General features: G+C 35.4%; 1 protein-coding gene across 1 annotated transcript; it reads right to left on the reverse strand.

The window, feature by feature from the left end:
• Nucleotides 1–356: 356 nt before the first annotated feature.
• LOC137653100 (uncharacterized) lies at nucleotides 357–18,963 on the reverse strand. Its single transcript, XM_068386489.1, has 5 exons — nucleotides 18,861–18,963; nucleotides 14,710–14,848; nucleotides 1,962–2,048; nucleotides 1,107–1,267; nucleotides 357–627 (listed from the first exon to the last, which is right to left on the reverse strand). The coding sequence occupies exons 2-5, from the start codon at nucleotides 14,818–14,820 to the stop codon at nucleotides 432–434; spliced, it is 555 nt and encodes a 184-aa protein (XP_068242590.1). The 5' UTR covers nucleotides 14,821–14,848; nucleotides 18,861–18,963; the 3' UTR covers nucleotides 357–431.
• Between the last annotated feature and the right edge of the window lie 1,829 nt (nucleotides 18,964–20,792).

Here is a 20,792-nt window from a genome sequence, read left to right on the forward strand (position 1 = left end):
TGTTTGGTAATCTCAGTGTTGTCAGGTGTATGAAGACAGAGGAGACTGTGGAAATAATAGGCCATACTATTCAGTGTATGTGTAGGCAAAGACAAAATGAGCCGTGACCAGAGTAAGTGATCCAATGTAGTATTGCCTGACCAGTCAAAGGACCCAAAAACTCTCTTGCGGTAGTATCTCAACGGGCGGTTGGTGCCCTGGCCAACCTTCTACCCTTTAGTGAAGAATTGAGACATTGCGTCAACTTCGTTTGGAGGGGAAATGATGGAATCATGGCAAATATAAGATTCGTTTGAAGTTCTATATTGTTTAAACAAATGTTTAGGCAAATCCGCAGAAATTAAAAGTAACTCGGAATTGGTCAGAGCACGAACAGATAAGCCTTAGTAATGACGGATTTTCCAGCACATAACTTCTGGACTGTTAATCCTCTATAATTCATGTTCTAAGAGTCCTATCGAAGGAACCGTTGCAGTGGAGGAATTTGGTGAAGCCAAGGGCGTCTGGCTCTCCGAGGGCGTCAAGGGAGGCGTGACAGTATCAAGGACAGTTATACTTCTGCGAGCCGACGGATTCATTGTCCTTATCGGCAAGGGTTTCCCATCGGTGTCGAACCGCAAGATCACTCTGTAGAGATAAAGAAATGAATGAATTTTACATAAAAGATAATGGCTTTAGGTAATTAATTGACCGGAATTATTATTATTATCATCTTTACTTTTTATAGTTTATTTATGAAATATCTATTTTAATGTTGTTACTGTCTTAAAATATGGTATTTGAATTGTTCTGTACTAATCTTGTAGTCTATTTATTTCCTTATTTCCTCCGTAGGCTATTTTTCCTAGTTGAAGAACTGGGCTTATATTATCCTGATTCTCCAACTAGGGCTGTAGCTTAGCTAATAATAATAATAATAATAATGATAATAAAAATAATAATAATAATAATAATAATAATAATAATAATAATAATAATATCATTACTCAAAGGAGAGACTATCAAGGAGGAACAAGCTAGTAAACCAATCAATTGTCAAGCAATTACTTAAGCATTTTCCCCCACTATAAAGATCTATGACGAACTATACTTAACGAGGCACTCACCGCGACCGTTTCCCTTCCTGGTAATCCTGATAGAACTGTTCCAGCCGGGACGATTCGCTCTCCTTCCTCATGTACTTGATCAAAACTACGAAGACGGAGGCGGCGAAGAAGAGCAACATGACTGCTATATAAACAACAGCGAAAGACGGCTCTGAAGAGATCTACAGTAGATACAGAAGGAAATAAGAGAAGTATTGACGGGATGGAATAATATCATTGTAATTTCAGTTTGATTTGAAAGATGGTAATTATCTGGGTAAGGAGAGTCTGTTTTGCATATTTTCTTTATCACTTTTTTTTTTTTTGCAAATTTCATTGCATTTACGAAATTCCATACAAGATTTTTTAATAGGACATTCTTATCACACCAAAAATATTTCAATAAAATTATATTCATTAATATGGTCATTATCAAAATATTTAATACAGCTGAAAAATTTTCCGGTGATAATGTAAATTGAAAGAAAAAAAAAAAGATAAATTCCATCAGTTTCTGTAAAATCACATTATTAAGCTCACGCAACTCTATTTAGCACAAGCTGAAAAAAAATAACTATTTTAGTAAAATCAGAATACGAATTAGCTACTCTTGGGTAAAAAAAGACATGTTATTTTGATCACAATTAATAAAAGACAACATAAGCAGCACCGAAGATCGAGAAGGAGGCAGAGAATTAGATGGCGAGATAAGGTGAAGGATAATATGATGAGAAGAGGTTGTTTGGTGGAAGAGGATGTCTTTGATCGAAGGGATTGGAAAGGGCGCATCAGGCAACCAACCCCTTAATGTACGGATAACGGTTGGGAAGGAGACACGCAATACTTAAGACTAAAAAGAAATTCTTCCAACTAAACCTTTTTCTTTGGTCGTTTATCGTCCGAAAACTGCAAGAAATTTAGGACCTCAAGCATCACTGCTGCTCCGACATCACGACACTCATCCTGCAAAGGTCAAACAAATGGAGAAACGAAAAAATTAAATAGATTTTATTCTCGGTGAAAAAGTTAGTTTATTTAAAGATGTAACAGTGTTAAACAGGTTAACGTCAAGCAACCATAGAACGGTGAGAAGCGAAATTTGTTTAGATCTAAGGAAAGAAAGAGAAAAACTTATTTAAGAAAGAAAATAAACACTTCTGTATTAAGAAAAAAAATCTGACGTGTTTAGTTTAGCAATACAAAATAGGTACTCCCATCTACATGGTGAAATGGAAGCAAGTAAAGGAGGAATGGACAGTAATTTAACAAAAATTTTATTGGAATCAGAACAAGAGATGGGGGGGGGGGAAAGTTCCTAAACAAGATCAAGGAAAGCTATTAGAAAATACCAAAAACCTAATAAAGAAAAGATTGGAAATGAGGGGAAAATTCAAGAGAGGTGAAATAGAATTAGCTGAAATATCCAAAACAGTAAACAAACTAAAAACCCAAGACAGTGAAATAGAATTAGCTGAAATATCCAAAACAGTAAACAAACTAAAAACCCAAGACAGTGAAACAGAATTAGCTGAAATATCCAAAACAGTAAACAAACTAAAAACCCAAGACAGTGAAACAGAATTAGCTGAAATATCCAAAACAGTAAACAAACTAAAAACCCAAGACATTTGTAAACACAATCAGACCAAAATTGAAGAAACACTAAAGAAAGGAAAAAACATAAAATTCATGAAAAGAAAACTTGGAACAGGATACCAACAGATTTTTGCTTTATAGCCTGAAAATGGAAATATTATCCACAATAGAGATAGAGCAATAGAAATTGCAGAGGATTTCTATACAATGCTATACAATAGTGATATAAGAGATAATTTTGCCCATAGAAATAATTAAACACTTGAGCCAGTACTAAACGTAACAGTAGGAGAAGTAAAGAAAGCAGGAAAAGAGGCAAACCAACAGGAGAAGATAGCCTAACAATTGATTTAATTATAGATGGAGGATTTTTTAATAGTAGTAAAACTGGTTGAACTTTACACAAAATATCTGCAAGAATGTTCTTTACCTACAGCTTGGAAATTATTTATCGTTATACTAATTCACAAAAGGGGAGACACAAAAGACGAAAAATTACTGCCCAATAAGTTTATTCTTCGCAATATATAAAATATTTACGACGATCATATTAGACCAAATCAAAAGACAGCTAGGCTTTAATCAAATAAGAGAACAGGCATGTTTTAGAAGTTGATATTCAACAACTGACCATATACATGTCATTAACCAGCAAATGGAAAAATCTTATACTGTTGAGTTCTATACATTTCTGGGTTATCAAGATTTTCTTCTTGGTCGGGAAAAGTATCTTTATTCTTTACAATTAGTGTTTCAATATACTCTTATGAATTATCACACTGGGTGTAGTACACTACAGCAAAGTCTCGTACTGATAAGAGTGTTCGATATTGTTATTGACAAAATAACCTGCTTGCACTGCATGTTAAACCCGCAGTAGTGACGGCTGAAGATATATATATATATATATATATATATATATATATATATATATATATATATATACGAAGCTAATCTAATATAACAGTAAATATTTTATTCATGTATCTTATTTGTGTATTTAAGTGATGTATAGCCAGCTCATAAGGTGGGTTCCATTCATGTAGGTTTCAGTAATGTATGTAGATTACATAAGACTTTCATAATTCATTTAGTTGTATTTTTATTCAATTTAGTATATGTAAATGTACGTTATATTTAAGAATTAACTTTTTATTTTACGTAGTTTTGTTACTAAGTCTTATGTAACCTCGTTCAGGTATGCTGTATGACACCCAAGGCATGATCTCGAGTATTACGTCTTTTTTATGTTTCCACGTGGTTAGAAGGTCCATGAAAATTCTCGAATTAAATTTACTCTTTTTATTGTCATGAGAGGTAGGTGGGTGGAGTTAGCCGAGAGATATTTGACTCGTAAGCAAGGTTAGTACCACTTCTTCAAGTTACTACGCTGGCAACATTACACAGCTAGACCATAACCCCCACGCTTCCAGTCGGCTGAACTGGAAGGTTCTGGGATAATTAAGTCAATATATATAGCACCCAGGAATGCATAAACAGCAGAAGAGACCCAGCTTATCCCTTTAAAAGACCCAACATCCGCCTGCCCTCTCTCCTTTCAATATGTGTCCTCTCAAACGTGAATAAGGGATTTTTATACAACATATATTGTGTATAGTGTTGTTCAGACGTTGGTGAAATTATTGGATGTTGATTCAAGTGTAGTGTTTCAATGCAAGTACATTTAACATAAATTGTTGTAAATTGTCCTAAACATTTTTGCTTAACCGTTCTGTAACCTTGTGTAAATTTCATTATTGTATGTTCATTAGAGTGTTAAAGTATTAACTCTTTTTATTAATTGTCAAAATTGAATATTAATATAAATTAAATTTCAGTGAATCAAGTGATTGCAAAATTTTTCACTGTCTTCCTTTTATCGTAGTCTAAGGTTAAGTTCAGATTTAATATTTCAAGTGACTTATTTTGGTGTCAATTTTTTCTGAATTGGTGTTAACTTTTTTATAGAATATATATATATTTTTGTAAAGTGTGTATTATTTCAATCACCAATATTTTTTGTCAGTGCTTTGCTTGTATTCCCTGAATAAAAACCCTAGTAAGAGGTTGGTTTTATAATAGTTCAAATAGATAATCACCCAATTTTGTTTTGAGTGTAACGTGGGAGACCTTTGGAGGTTCAGTGTTCATATACAGTATTTGCCGTCTGGGAGTTGCATAATATTCACAGAGCTCGAGTGTTATTTTTCAAGTGTAACAGGCTATGTAATATAATCAGATGAGTTTTGGAGCTCGCAAATTTATGTATTTCTCCAGATGTAATGATATATATATATATATATATATATATATATATATATATATATACATATATATATATATATATACATATATATATACATATATATATATATATATATATATATATATATATATTGTAATGAACTCAAGATCGATTATGTTCATCCAGGATTTTCTTTCAGACTGGCTCAGTGCCAAAATACCAGGCAAGAACCAGCAGCGACACAAAATTCAAAAAGCAAAACAACTCTCAAAGAGGGATACAAAAAACACCGAATCAAACTTAACAATAAAATTTAATTAACAAAAGTAGTCTTAAATTACATAAAGTAGTCCTCGAAAAGCTTTCTTAGGAACTGGAAAAACACATACACTACTGTACAATAATAACTCTCGAACCGTCACACGCCTACCTAACTTGTATACCGCAGTCGAAGAGAAAGAAAAGGTGTAGGAGGTAGAAAAATACACACTTTCCCTAGCATACGACAGTTAGAGTTCCAGAGTGAAGTAAACCTTAAAAATAATTAATTTTACAATAATCATCAAAATACACCTTTAAATAATAAATCCGAAATTGGCGATAATACTACACTTTACAGGTCACGAGGAAATATCTGAAGAATGCTGGCATAAGTAATCAAAAACTGCACCGAATTCATAATTAAAGATTATTATGACACATCACCAGCGAATGTCCTACTTCAGGATCACCAGGGGTGTTCTTGCACCGATGGGATCACTGGGGCAACGTAAATTGTCTATCTGATTTAATCAGACGAAGGAAGAACATATACGGTTCGCTTACCGTTCTTCGTCACTAGAAGGCCTCCTCACGACTCCAGGAGGTCAGACACACGGCAACAGCCAGCAGCAGTGGCAGGCAGCAGCACACAAGCAATAGCAATGCTTAGAAGGCTAAAATCCATTAGCAGGAGCCTCTCCAATTAAATGGTAGCTGCAGGATCAGGAACAAATATCTTCCGATTATCAAGCCGTGAAAAATGCAGTAAGACCTCCTCTGTTGGGGAGCCGACACTCTCTGCCCCGCTGCCCAAAAACGCACTCCAAGTAAACGGAGAGAGAGCGAAAGCATAACTACGTATTACGGCAGTTCAACAAGCTAATCACTGAAGACGGGCAGTCCGCTCCACAAAACATGAAAAGCAAAAAAGGAATACGGTGAATAAACACTATACAAATAAACACAAACAAAACCTTGGCCGGGGATAAAAGAATGTTCCAAGAGAACTTTTCGTGACTTTAATTAAAACAAATGGCAAAAACCACGAACAAAATATTTAAAGTAATTATGGATTACAGCTCCCCGGGACAAGGAAAAAAAATAATTTATTATTTTTTTTTAAAAAGGTAACTCCTAGCCAATATTAAACTAGTAATTTGTAATTCAAGCAAAAACATGAGCATTGTGCACAAAAGAAAAATGCAAATATCAAAAACAAATATTTCATAAACCAAAACCACTATCCTTAAACATTAATATCAACTCTAAGATTATATATAGATAATGTCAAACTCAAACTTATATTAAGAAATCTTCCCAACACCGGACAAGAAAAAAAAAAACAAATAAAAAAATTTGCTCAAATGTGATTGATGCAGAGTCCTTTACCCTTACACAACTACTCTTGGATTGCCACCTCATCATTTTCATTACCGAATGTCCTGGAAAGAACATCAGGGACTACGTTGTCTTTTCCAGCCACGTGACAAATAAAAAGGTTATATTCTTGGAGTAAAAGACTCCAGCGCAAAATACGCTGATTTTTATCTTTAAATTTATTAATAAAAATTAAGGGATTATGATCTGTAAAGACCTTTATTGGACATACTGAGTTAGATAAATACACTTCAAAATGTATGATGGCTTTCACCAAGCATAAAGCCTCTTTCTCAATTGTTGAGTAACGTCTCTCTGCCGGTAACAACTTCTTGGAAAAGTAGGCGACTGGATGCGAGGTGCCATTTTCACCTTCCTGCAACAAGACAGCACCTAAACCTGTGTCACTGGCATCTGTAGCCAAACAAAAAGGCAAGGAAAAATCGGGAGAACGTAACAAAGGATAGGTTATTAAAGTACCTTTTAATTTTTCAAATGCATCCTGACACTCGTTATTCCACATAAACTTTACATCTTTCTTTAACAAATTTGTTAAGGGATTAGCAAGATCAGAAAAATTCTTAATAAACTTTCTATAATAACCAACTAGACCCAGAAATCTACGAATACCTCTCTTGTTTCGAGGAGCTGGGAAGGCTGTAACTGCCTCAACATTCGCTCTCTTAGGAGCGATCTTACCCAAGCCAATTTCATGTCCTAAATAAACCACTTTTGCTTGAGCAAAATCACTCTTCTTTAAATTTATCACCAGACCAGCCTTCCTCAGCACCTCGAACAGCGCTCTTATCCTCTTAAGATGAGTTTCCCAATCATCACTGTAAATCACCAGGTCGTCAATATATACCACACAACCCTCCAGTTCACATGTAATAAAGTTCATCAGCCTCTGGAAGGTAGCGGCGGCATTCTTCATGCCAAATGGCATCACCTCACATTCATAGAGGCCGTCACCCGTCACAAAGGCTGATATTTTCCTTGCCCGGGGTGTAAGACCGACCTGCCAATATCCTTTTAACAGGTCAAATTTACTTATATAACGAGCAGATCCCACTCTATCTATACAGTCTTCCACCCTGGGCAAGGGGAACGAGTCCGTTTTTGTTATAGAGTTGACCTTGCGGTAGTCAAAACACATCCTAGGCTGACCATCCTCCTTCCTAACCAAAACTACCGGGGAGCTCCAAGGACTGCAGCTCGGTTTAATGAGGTTATGGTCAAGCATGTATTTAACTTCCTTACTGACTATTTCTCTCTTGAGGGGGTTCAGTCTATAAGGACATTGCTTAATAGGCTGAGCATCCCCAACATCAACGTCGTGTTCCAAAATATGAGTCCTACCAGGTGCATCCGGAAAGAGATCTTTGTATTCATTAATTAAATTAATTAGAGGTGCAGCTTTTTCTGCATCTAAGTGCCGAAATTTAGTATTCAGATTATTTAAAACATCAGAATTATTTTCCAAACCACTTGGGCTAACAGCAAATTTATCGCCCATGAACTGTTCATTTTCTACATTAACTACAGAAATAGGCACTACAGATTCTTCTACAGACCTGTCAATAAAAGATTTTATCATATTAACATGGCAAATACGGGTTTTTCTTCTCCTATCTGGAGTTTCAATCAGGTAATTTACATTGTTAATTTTCTTCAAAACCTTCCACGGACCTGAGAATTCCGCTTTCAGGGGATTGCCAGGCATAGGAAGTAAAACCAACACCTTGTCACCTACATTAAAAACCCTATCTCGTGTTTTAACGTCATACTTAGATTTCATCGAGGCCTGGGCTTTCGCCAAATGTTCCTGAGCAAATGACCGTGCTCTAAGCAATTTCTCCTGCAAATCTGAAAAATAATCCAATACATTAACTTCGGGAGTCTCTCCTTCCCAGTGTTCTCTCACTACATCCAAAGGGCCTCGAACACAGTGACCAAAAATAAGCTGGAAAGGAGAGAGACCCATTGACTCATTGGGGATCGATCGTATTGCAAACAATGCGTAGGGTAATTCCTTATCCCAATCATTCCCAGTCTCAAAACAAAATTTTTTTAGCACAGACTTCAAGGTTTGGTGGAACCTTTCCACCTGGCCTTGGCTTTCCGGGTGATACGGTGCAGACTTCACGTGTTTAATACCAAACTCATTCATTTTCTTTTCAAAATACCTACTCGTGAAATTAGTGCCACAGTCACTCTGAATTACCTTAGGAAAACCAAATCGGGTAAAGAAACCAACCAACACTTCAACCACCTTCTCGGACCGTATACTCCTCAATGGGATAGCCTCAGGGAAGCGAGACATTCTATCAACCATAGACAATATATATTCATTCCCACCGCGCGTCCGTGGCAGGGGACCCACTATGTCAATTATCACTTCCCGAAAGGGTTCGCCCACAGAGGGTATAGGAATTAAAGGAGCCTTGGGTATTTTCTGGTTAGGTTTCCCCACCAACTGGCACACATCACAAGATAATACGTGTCTCTTAATGTCTTTACGCATCCCAGGCCAAAAGAAATGTTCAGCCACCTTTTGAAAGGTTTTCCTAACACCAAAATGTCCCGACAAATCATTCTCATGTGCTAAATACATCAATTTATTTCGGTACCTTTCCGGGACAACCAATTGTCTGCACGACTCTACCTGATGGGCAGGTGCATTAACCGACCTACTCAACCTGTAGAGCAAACCTTTCTCTTTTACGAATACTGGTTTCACCAAATCCTCGGGATTGCCGAGTTCTAATTTAGAAAACTCCTTACTCTGTGCCATTTTGAACGCCTTAGCGTCCCAGTTTACGTCATCCAAATTAACGATTTTCTTATTACTACAACCAGTCCTCATGTCAGTCATTTGTCTGTCTACTTGATATAAATCTAAGTTAACATCCTCGAGATCCATCTCCCGAGCTCTAGACCGAGTTACTACAGAGACAGGCTTATAAAAATTAGTTTCAAGCTCATCGCCTTCACAAGTCACATTCAGGAGAGTCAAAATTGGACATATATTATCAATTGCACCTTCACCTTCAGCCAAATCATTCCCTAAAAGAAGGTGAATTCCGGGAACTGGCAAACTGTCTACCACAGCCAGTTTAGCAGTCCCTTTAAAATACTTGGTGTGAATATTAAACTTCTCTAAAGGACAAGACGTAATAGAGTTCGGGAAACCACCCAACACCACAAATTCATTATTAGAAAATACAAAATCCTTTGGAACAGCAGTTTTTAATATGAGAGACTGTGCTGCTCCAGAGTCCCGTAATACCTTTAAACAAACCTTTGTTCTTTTATTGTTACCAACAAACACAGATCCGTCAGAAATGTACCTCTTAAATTTTAGTCACTTTTCCTGTTCCATACTTTGGTTTACGTTTGTCGTTTTTTCAGCTACAACAATGTTTACTGGATTAGACCTCCTCTCCTTAAAGTTTTTCCAACCGTAACAATTAGCCTTTACGTGCCCCGTCTTGTGGCACCAATAACATTTCACACTACTACTACTACCAAAATTTCTACCACTACTACCACCACCATTAACCGACCTACTACTGTTTACGAAACTACGAGAGTCGCTTACACCTCTGTCTTCATTAGAAAGTTTTTCTGACCCGTCTTTATTTGACCTTGATGTTCCTTTAGAAGACTGACGATTATTACTATGTGTATTATATTCACGGGGGAAGAACCTATCCTGATTAATTCTTTTCCTAAGGGGTTCCTCCCGATGAGTAAGTGCATACTCGTCGGAAGCAATTGCTATTTCCTGAAGGGAGTCTAGTTTCAACTCTTCCAAATGAATTCGCAAGTCACGACTCACGTTCCTCTTAAATTCCTCTGCCAGAAGCAGCTCTTTCAGTTTAACAAAATTGTCTACTTCTTTGGATTTCAACCAGTCATCGAGAAACTGAACTTTCTTTCGAGCAAACTCAACATAAGTAACGTCAAGATCCTTCCGCAGATTACGAAACTTCTGCCTGTATGCTTCAGGCACCAAATCATACGCTTTCAGCACAATACTTTTTACGGTGTCGTAATCCGCGGAGAGATCGTCACTAAGATTATTATAGACCCTTTGAGCTTTACCCACCAAACGACACTGAACTAATGTTGTCCACATATCCTTTGGCCAGGCAAGCTTCTTAGCAATTTTTTCAAATGACACAAAAAACTCATTAACCTCCTCCTCGGAAAAGTGTGGTACCAGTTTTAACGCAGCGAACATATTAAACCTTGTTTCATCAACACTAGAATTATTATTGCTACCATTATTTCCCTGATTCAACTTAATCTTTAATTTAAGTACCTCAATTTCATGCTCTCTCTCTTTTGCCCTTTCATCAGCTCTAAGTTGTAGAGCTCTAAACTCCAGTTCCTTCATCTTGGTTTTTTCTTTCAAAATTTCCAATTGGTCATCACCATTATCAATAGAATTTTCTTTACCTTCACCTTCTAATTCCTCCACCTCCTCAGGCTCACTCTCATCCAGCCTACTACTTTCCAGAACATCCTTCCTATCAAGAGTCTCTCTATATATCTTAGCGGCCTTCAAGACCTCAAATAACAACGGTCCCTTCTTAACCTCAGTGGCCAAACTTAAATCCAAGAACTCTGCAATCAACCACAATTGATCCCTTTTTAGTTTAAACAGATCCTTTTCCCAGTTAACACTAGCCAAAAAGTTCGCTACCTCAGCTTCTTCACCCTCTAAATAATGCATCCTGAATTAATTAAATAGAAATAATCACTCTAAATACGTTCAGTGGCTTGACCGCCTCTCCAAGAGCTGTTTACAGTTGAAAATTATGTCGCTAAACTGAATCCTGGCAAGGTCGCCAAATTATGTAATGAACTCAAGATCGATTATGTTCATCCAGGATTTTCTTTCAGACTGGCTCAGTGCCAAAATACCAGGCAAGAACCAGCAGCGACACAAAATTCAAAAAGCAAAACAACTCTCAAAGAGGGATACAAAAAACACCGAATCAAACTTAACAATAAAATTTAATTAACAAAAGTAGTCTTAAATTACATAAAGTAGTCCTCGAAAAGCTTTCTTAGGAACTGGAAAAACACATACACTACTGTACAATAATAACTCTCGAACCGTCACACGCCTACCTAACTTGTATACCGCAGTCGAAGAGAAAGAAAAGGTGTAGGAGGTAGAAAAATACACACTTTCCCTAGCATACGACAGTTAGAGTTCCAGAGTGAAGTAAACCTTAAAAATAATTAATTTTACAATAATCATCAAAATACACCTTTAAATAATAAATCCGAAATTGGCGATAATACTACACTTTACAGGTCACGAGGAAATATCTGAAGAATGCTGGCATAAGTAATCAAAAACTGCACCGAATTCATAATTAAAGATTATTATGACACATCACCAGCGAATGTCCTACTTCAGGATCACCAGGGGTGTTCTTGCACCGATGGGATCACTGGGGCAACGTAAATTGTCTATCTGATTTAATCAGACGAAGGAAGAACATATACGGTTCGCTTACCGTTCTTCGTCACTAGAAGGCCTCCTCACGACTCCAGGAGGTCAGACACACGGCAACAGCCAGCAGCAGTGGCAGGCAGCAGCACACAAGCAATAGCAATGCTTAGAAGGCTAAAATCCATTAGCAGGAGCCTCTCCAATTAAATGGTAGCTGCAGGATCAGGAACAAATATCTTCCGATTATCAAGCCGTGAAAAATGCAGTAAGACCTCCTCTGTTGGGGAGCCGACACTCTCTGCCCCGCTGCCCAAAAACGCACTCCAAGTAAACGGAGAGAGAGCGAAAGCATAACTACGTATTACGGCAGTTCAACAAGCTAATCACTGAAGACGGGCAGTCCGCTCCACAAAACATGAAAAGCAAAAAAGGAATACGGTGAATAAACACTATACAAATAAACACAAACAAAACCTTGGCCGGGGATAAAAGAATGTTCCAAGAGAACTTTTCGTGACTTTAATTAAAACAAATGGCAAAAACCACGAACAAAATATTTAAAGTAATTATGGATTACAATATATATATATATATATGTGTGTGTGTGTGTGTGTGTGTATGTTCATGTGATAAATACAAATGTGAGCACCCCACACACCACGAATTTATATACAGTATATATATATATATATATATATATATATATATATATATATATATATATACATATTTATGTGCATGTTTATGTTATATAAACTTATACGAATATATATATATATATATATATATATATATATATATATATATATATATATGTGTGTGTGTATATATATATATATATATATATATATATATATATATATATATATATATATATATATATATCGTATATATACACAGTATATCATTAACTGCATATTTTCTATGAATTAGACTGTAGGAAACATTATTCAATGAAAAAAGAGTATAGGAAAATACTATATTCGCCTGAGACGGAAACTGAATCATAATATGGGGTTTTTAATGAAATTTTCAATATGAGATATAACATTGCTAGTGACATATCCCTAAATTCTTATGGATTTTTAATGGGATTTACAATATGAGGTACAGTATCACATTGCTAGGGATAAATCCCCAAATTCTTATAGATTCTCATAAAATTTCCATGTATCTTACTTTTTCATCAAATTCGTCAATCTATGAAATACTGATTGGGCGTTTGGTATTTATGTTGATTTTTCTCATTCAAAAAATTTTTCAATATCGAATGTTATCCCGGCTTCTTTTATCTTTAGATAAGTCTTATTTTTACCAGCCAATGTATATTTCAAGTTCCTACAATCCTCAGCAATAAAGAAAAACATCGCATTTTGTTGCCCTTCTGAGAAATTGGCGCCAAGTAGGTATAGGCTTCCAGCTCTCTCCTTTAGTTTAACTCCCAACTGGAACCCCATCAGTGCTCTGCCAAATGGTGACGTTAGACCAGAGACGAACCAAGGACCTACCAATTGTGAGCTCAGGACCATTGGCTTATTCGAGCTATGAAAACCATTGTTATGACATAATACGATTTCACTTTTATTTATTTCCTTGACATCATTTATCAAATGGCACAATTAAACCAATTGCGACACTAATTTATTATCTCATTTTCCTTATCTGCTCAGCTGCTCGTGACCTGGAACAACTCTTGTTTTCTTCCAAATAAACAGCTTCACTTTGGCTGGGGAGAAAAGCTTTCTCATCCAGGCAATCGTCATTGGATCCATGTTTAGCTTTTAAAAGTTCATCGCTAGAAATAGACATGTTACATGGTTGGCTCAGGAAGTTTTTTTTATAATCTATCTTTCTATCTATCTATTATTGTTGATTTTATCATTACTAGCTAAGCCACAACATTAGTTCGAAAAAAGGAAACTACAAGCCATAGGGCTCCAGCAGGAAAAAATAGTCCAGTGATAAAAGGAAATAATGAAATAAATAAAATACACGAGTAGTAATGAATAAAGAATATGAAATATAATAAGATCAGCAACAACGTCAAAAGAGATGTCATATATAAACTCTTATATGTCAGCCTGCTCAACATAAAAACCTTCGCTGTGTTATATATATATATATATATATATATATATATATATATATATATATATATATATATACATGCATATATATATTATTCATACACACAAAGACACACATATGTATATATATATAAATATATATATATATATACATATATACATATATATATATGTATATACATACATATATATATATATATATATATATATATATATATATATATATACATATATGTATATACATACATATATATATATATATATAAAATATATATATATATATATATATATATATATATATATATATATATATATACGTGTGTTCCCTGGTTGCTCATGCAATTAGTGACCAGTTTCAAAGTTACTCAAGTTAGCTAATCGAACGATCAGTATTACAATGAATGCATTAAGGTCATACTTGGAAGAATGCTATCTGATGTAAAGTCCCTACGAATGACGTCACCAACAATAAAAGAAAAATTTCCTCTAAGTGACACGTTTTGAGTCTACCATTAGAGAAACTCCGAATCATTCACCACTTGCGCTACGAACAGAGTTACTCGCATGACGTCAGAGAAAACTCACCTTCAATTTCCTTTCGATAACGTGACTGAGCCTCGTCAGCATTTCTCGTCGCAAGGCCAAAAGCGTAGCATTGGAGTTCGCGTCAGCGTATGTCGCCATCTCTAGGCGCATGGAAGTAGTTCAGAAGACTTTTCAGGACCTATATAGGAAGATGTGATTTTTTAAAATTTGCCTTCAATTATTCTTACATAGTCGTCTGGACATGGCTACTAGTGACTGTATCTGCGTTTGTATACACAGACGATTCTGTACATTCAATAGCCCATAGTATGCTTATCTACATAAGATTTGCAGATAATCGTATGGGAGTTTATATATCTACGTGCATCTAATAATAATACCAACTCCCTAATATCGCAAGAGGGTCTGCCCCTCTCTTTTATTCTTCTTCTGTACTTCTCTTTCTCCCTATTTCCTTAATCTTTCCCATACCGAGTACCTGCCTTTGAGCTATTAACTGGATTGTATCCAGGGGTACTCTTCCTTTCCCCATATTCCCTACTTCCCTATTCTTATCATTATTATTATTATCTACGTGCACAAACACATGCACACTCAAAGAGAGAGAGAGAGAGAGAGAGAGCAGTAGAATCTGACTTCAGATATCTTAGGTAAACGTTCCCTACCTAACATTTACATTACTTTGCCAACGTAAAAATAACTTGCCTTTATATTAGACCACCTTACAGCTACTGTAAGCACCAACTACCCCCCACCCCCAATCCCTTCTCCCACACTTCCCTACCAAACTCTTCAAGCAAACATGTCTTCCTACGAACATACCAGTCATTTGTTCCATGAAATGTTTGAGGATTGCGCAAATAAACTTTAGATGGTTTCATGTTCTATTTGTAAACTTCAGGCTAGTTCAAGTTATTACTATTTTGCTTGTTCTTGCATATCAAGGACGAATAGAGTTTTTTTTTATACTCATTAAACTTTAGTACGTGCAATTTTCATCACTCATGGGATGTTCTATACAGGATGTCATTGTTGGGGTGATTTTTCTTTAGTCTAAATGCAATAGGCATACTACTGAGATATATCCATATGATATCAGTTATAAAGTCCCTTAGGTAAACTATACAGAATGCAATCTAGGCTTAGTACATGAATAATAACAGTAACAACAATGATAATAATAATAAAAAAAATAATGATAACACTAATAACCTAGACAAATATGATCCAGGAAATTTAAAAGTAAAGATAGCAATAACAAGAATTATAAAGATGATAATAATAACACATGTTAACCAGTCAAGCTGTACTAATGTAAAACTAACAATAATCTAACAAAATGCACAAGAACTAATCAAGAAATATTGATATATCAAGAATCATCTGCCGTCACAAATGGCTTGCCATAAGAGGTTTTTGCAAAACCATAAAGTGGTTAACCTATATCTAGTTTGGAAGTATTGCAGTAGCTAAGGTGGTATCTTGTGTGAGACCGTTATATGAACACATGTGGCGCTTTGGAACTTTCGTTCCAGTATCTGCGATTGCGACATACTCGAAAACATTTAGTCATGATCAAGATAAGATTAAAAGATGTAAATATGATCAACGGCATCACTACTTAGCCTACCCTATATAATAAAGAGCCACGTGTTTGGCTAGTATACATTTATTTCAAATAAGCCATATATATTAATACAATAAAGTCTGGATTCTCTTAACGACCTTGGGATCAGAGCCCCATGTTTTTTACCTGTATGACATTGACCATACCACTCAGCTCGTGGCTGAGTGGTATGGTTATTGTCATACAGGTATCCTGGACCAGGGTTCGAAACCCGGCCGGTCAGATACTAGAAAAACACGTTTAAATGTGCAAAATTTATCATATATACATATATCTATCTATCTATATATATATATATATATATATATATATATATATATATATATATATATATATATATAGAGCCTATGTTTCTTGTCACGTTCAGCAGCATTGGCAGACGTATGGTTACTCGGTCTCTGCGTCCCTCAGGTAGCGGGAGAGGGGTAGACATACCTTGATGAGAGGGGGGTACTCCAAGATGTACACTTGGAAGCCACAATCCCCCACAAATTGCTGAACCTGCCGTGTTGTACTAAGGAAAGGGGGAGGGGGTGGGAAGGATTGAATCGGTGTGTGCATGCATATACTGTATATTTAAATATTTAGCCGTCATTTTTGATGGGTCGCGTAGGCCTATACTAGTATTTACACATTTAGATCCTGTTCCCTCATTGGTTATCCAAACTCTTTTAAATTTTACCGTAGTGCTACATTAAGTCTGAATGGTTTTCTTGGGCTCGTCACCGGACCACACGGTTAAATTTCCATGTCTCAGTTTCAATAAAAATTGTGGTGCCAACATAAAAAAAAATCTCCCCTATAAAATAAAGAGTAAGGGTCTAGATAAATATATATATATATATATATATATATATATATATATATATATATACACATATATATATATATATATATATATATATACATATATATATATATATATATATGTGTGTGTGTGCGTGTGTGTAAGCTATATATATATATATATATATATATATATATATATATATATATATATATATATTATGGGTCATGCTCAGTTCTCCCCATCCCTCGGGTAGGGGGAAAAGGGACTAGTCATGCCCTGGTGAAAGGGGCGGGGAGCATGTGCATGTGTGTGCACATCTAGGTAAATACTAAGCCATCTTTTTTGACGGCTGGCGTTTGCTAGTCATCTAAGAACAGGGTAACACCCATATTTTCTATCAACTAAAAAAAAAGAAAAAAAAAAAAAAAAACTCAGAACTAATGGTGTAATGTATTAGACTATAGAGTACAAGCGTTGCACCGCCAGTTTGTTTATTAACTGCGAAATAAGTCGATGTTTTTCTTGACTGTGGAGTACATTAACCTTTGACCTCCCTTCGGCAAAACAGTATCTGATGCGACATAATCAATCTATTTGCAAATTATTTTGCACGCGTAAAAAGAGCAGAAAGTGGTATATTTATTTGTTCATTACCTCTCTTGTAGTTTATTTCATTTCCTCACTGGGCTATTTTTGTCTGTTGGGGCACTTGGGCTTTTAGCATTCTGCTTTTCATAATAAGGTTGTAGCATAATAATAATAATAATAATAATGATAATAATAATAATAATAATAAATACATCCACATGACGATCAAATCATAAGTGAAGTGGAACCGAGACTAAAACTTCATTTTCTATGTTATTATTTTTTAGCTGATAGGAAAAGTAGGTGAAAGAAGAGTGAGGAGAGTTAGCTGGAATACAATGGTAGGGAATAGTTTGGAAAGTTAAGTATTAGTAAGAGTGGTATGGTCTGATCATAATTTTATTTATGTAAAAGCACATTTTTCTTTTTATGGTCTTAAAGTTAATTTAATATAGTTATTTTGTATCTGCTTCAGTCTTGTTTATGACGACGCAAAACGTCAGTCGAATTCCTGAAATACATTCCCGGGAAAGAGAACGCAAAGTTGGAAGGTCAACTAAGTATTGATGTTTCCAATTATTATCTTAACCAAAGCATTACAGGTGCAGCGTATCCCTCCCCACACTCAACTCCCATTGTGCAATCAATTCCTGTTAAAAATTAACCTGCTTTGCAATGAAAGCATATATATTCTGTCCAGCATTTCACATGATACTTACTTACTGCCTAGCTGTCTAAGTTTTACGAAAATTACCAGAAAATAGAGATTCTGTTTTTTACACAACTCCACTTTATTGCAGAACAAATCACAAAGACGTACTTTTAGAATAATTACAGGCAGCCACATTTCTTTACATATTTCTATACACACGCATTAGCACAGGAATTCGTAAGCTTTTGCGGCAATTCTTTTTCTTGGGAATGTAAAATTTTGGATCTGACATACAATGCTTTAGGAATAACTGATATTTTTGTTCCCTCTTTTCTTCTACCCACTCACGCCCCACCCCACAAAAATAGCATCCCTTCCAACCATCAACTTATTTTTTGAAAATAAGTAAAGCGAGAACTAACAGCTGATTCGACGTTGATATATCCAATGATTCAATTGCAATCCCAAAATTCATGCTGGTTTCTCGCTTTTCATCTACATTTTATCATACCAAAAATACTCCTCTTGATTACCGTAGAAGGAGAAACAGATTCACGTCCAATAGGTAGCGTATCTGCGATGAGGCGAAGTCCTCCTTCAGAAGGGGCGAACAAGAGACTGAGATAACTGGCCTGCAGAAGAGAGGAAAGTTTACAATAGGCAGTTTCTTATGTTTATGGGAATAAACGTAAATCACATGTCTATATATTTTGCTTGGGGATCCTGGTTTTATTTCTCTCTCTCTCTCTCTCTCTCTCTCTCTCTCTCTCTCTCTCTCTCTCTCTCTCTCTCTCTCTCTCAAGCATTTTCATTCACAGTCATATAGACTTTATTCGTAAGCAATATATATATATATATATATATATATATATATATATATATATATATATATATATATATATATATATGTGTGTGTGTGTGTGTGTGTGTGTGAGTGTGTGTGTGTATATATCATTATCATAATCATCAGCCGTTACTAGTCCACTGCAGAGCAAAGTCCTCAGACATGTCCTCCTTCTTGCATCTGTTTATGGTCTTTCTATGCCAGTCCACACCAGAAAACTTTCTTAGTTCGTCAATCCACCGTCTCCTCTTCCTTCCCCTATTTCTATTTTGCAATCTCTAGGGACCCATTCTGTCATTCTTAATGTCCATCTATTGTCTGTCATTCTCATTATTATGTCCTGCCCATGTCCATTTCTTCTCCTTACATGCTAGAATATCCTTTACTTTAGTTTGCACTCGTATCCATGTTTCTCTTTTCCTGTCATTTAGTGTTATTCAAATCATTATTCTTCTCATAGCTCTTTGAGTTGTAACTAGATTCTGTTCTAAGGCTTTAGTAAGGCTCCAAGTTTCTGATGCATAAGTTAAATACTTTTCATTTTAGAGACGGTGGCTTTTTCCTTGTCATGATTTAATTTTGTTTACCAAATGCTCTCCATCCTACGCTTATCTTCTTAAAATTTCGGTCCTGTGTCCTAGGGAAACACTTACTCTTTGTCCTAAGTACGTATATTCATTAACAATCTCTAGAGGTTCTTCCATAAATATTATTTGTTGTCTCTCTGCATTTTCATTGACCATTATCTTAATTTTATTCATATTCATTTTCAGTCCTACATATCTGCTTTCTCTCTCTCTCTCTCTCTCTCTCTCTCTCTCTCTCTCTCTCTCTCTCTCTCTCTCTCATATATACAGTGTATATATATATATATATATATATATATATATATATATATATATAAATGCAGTATATATATATATATATATATATATATATTATTATAATTATCATTATTATTATTTTTATTATTATTATTATTATTATTATTATTATTATCTTTATTACTATTATTATTATTAATTTATTATTATTATTATTATTATTATTATTATTATTATTATTATTATTATTATTAGCCTTTTATTATCATTATTATTATTACTAGCTAAGCTCCAGCCCTAGAAAAGCAAGATGTTATAAGCCCAAGAGCCCCAACAAGCAAAAGTGGCCCATTGAGGAAAGGCTATAAACTGCAAGAGGATTAATAAACAATTTAAAAAAAATAAGAAGGTTAAGAACACTGAAGTAAATCATTCATATATAAACTATAAAAACTCAAAAAAGAAAACAAGAGGAAGAACATTAGGATAGAATAGCGTGCCCGAGTGTATCGAAGATGAGAGAGAGAGAGAGAGAGAGAGAGAGAGAGAGAGAGAGAGAGAGAGAGAGAGGCGCAAACAAAACAGAGAGAGAGAGAGAGAGAGAGAGAGAGAGAGAGAGAGAGAGAGAGAGAGAGAGAGAGAGAGAGAGAGAGAGCGCAAACAAAACATTGCAAGGTCTTGGCTCCTTGTCAGTAGACTCTCTCTCTCTCTCTCTCTCTCTCTCTCTCTCTCTCTCTCTCTCTCTCTCTCCGCATGTATGTATATACTATTATTTACAGTACCCAAACAATAAAATA

The sequence above is a fragment of the Palaemon carinicauda genome, chromosome 14, assembly GCF_036898095.1.
Source record: "Palaemon carinicauda isolate YSFRI2023 chromosome 14, ASM3689809v2, whole genome shotgun sequence".
NCBI lineage: Eukaryota > Metazoa > Arthropoda > Malacostraca > Decapoda > Palaemonidae > Palaemon > Palaemon carinicauda.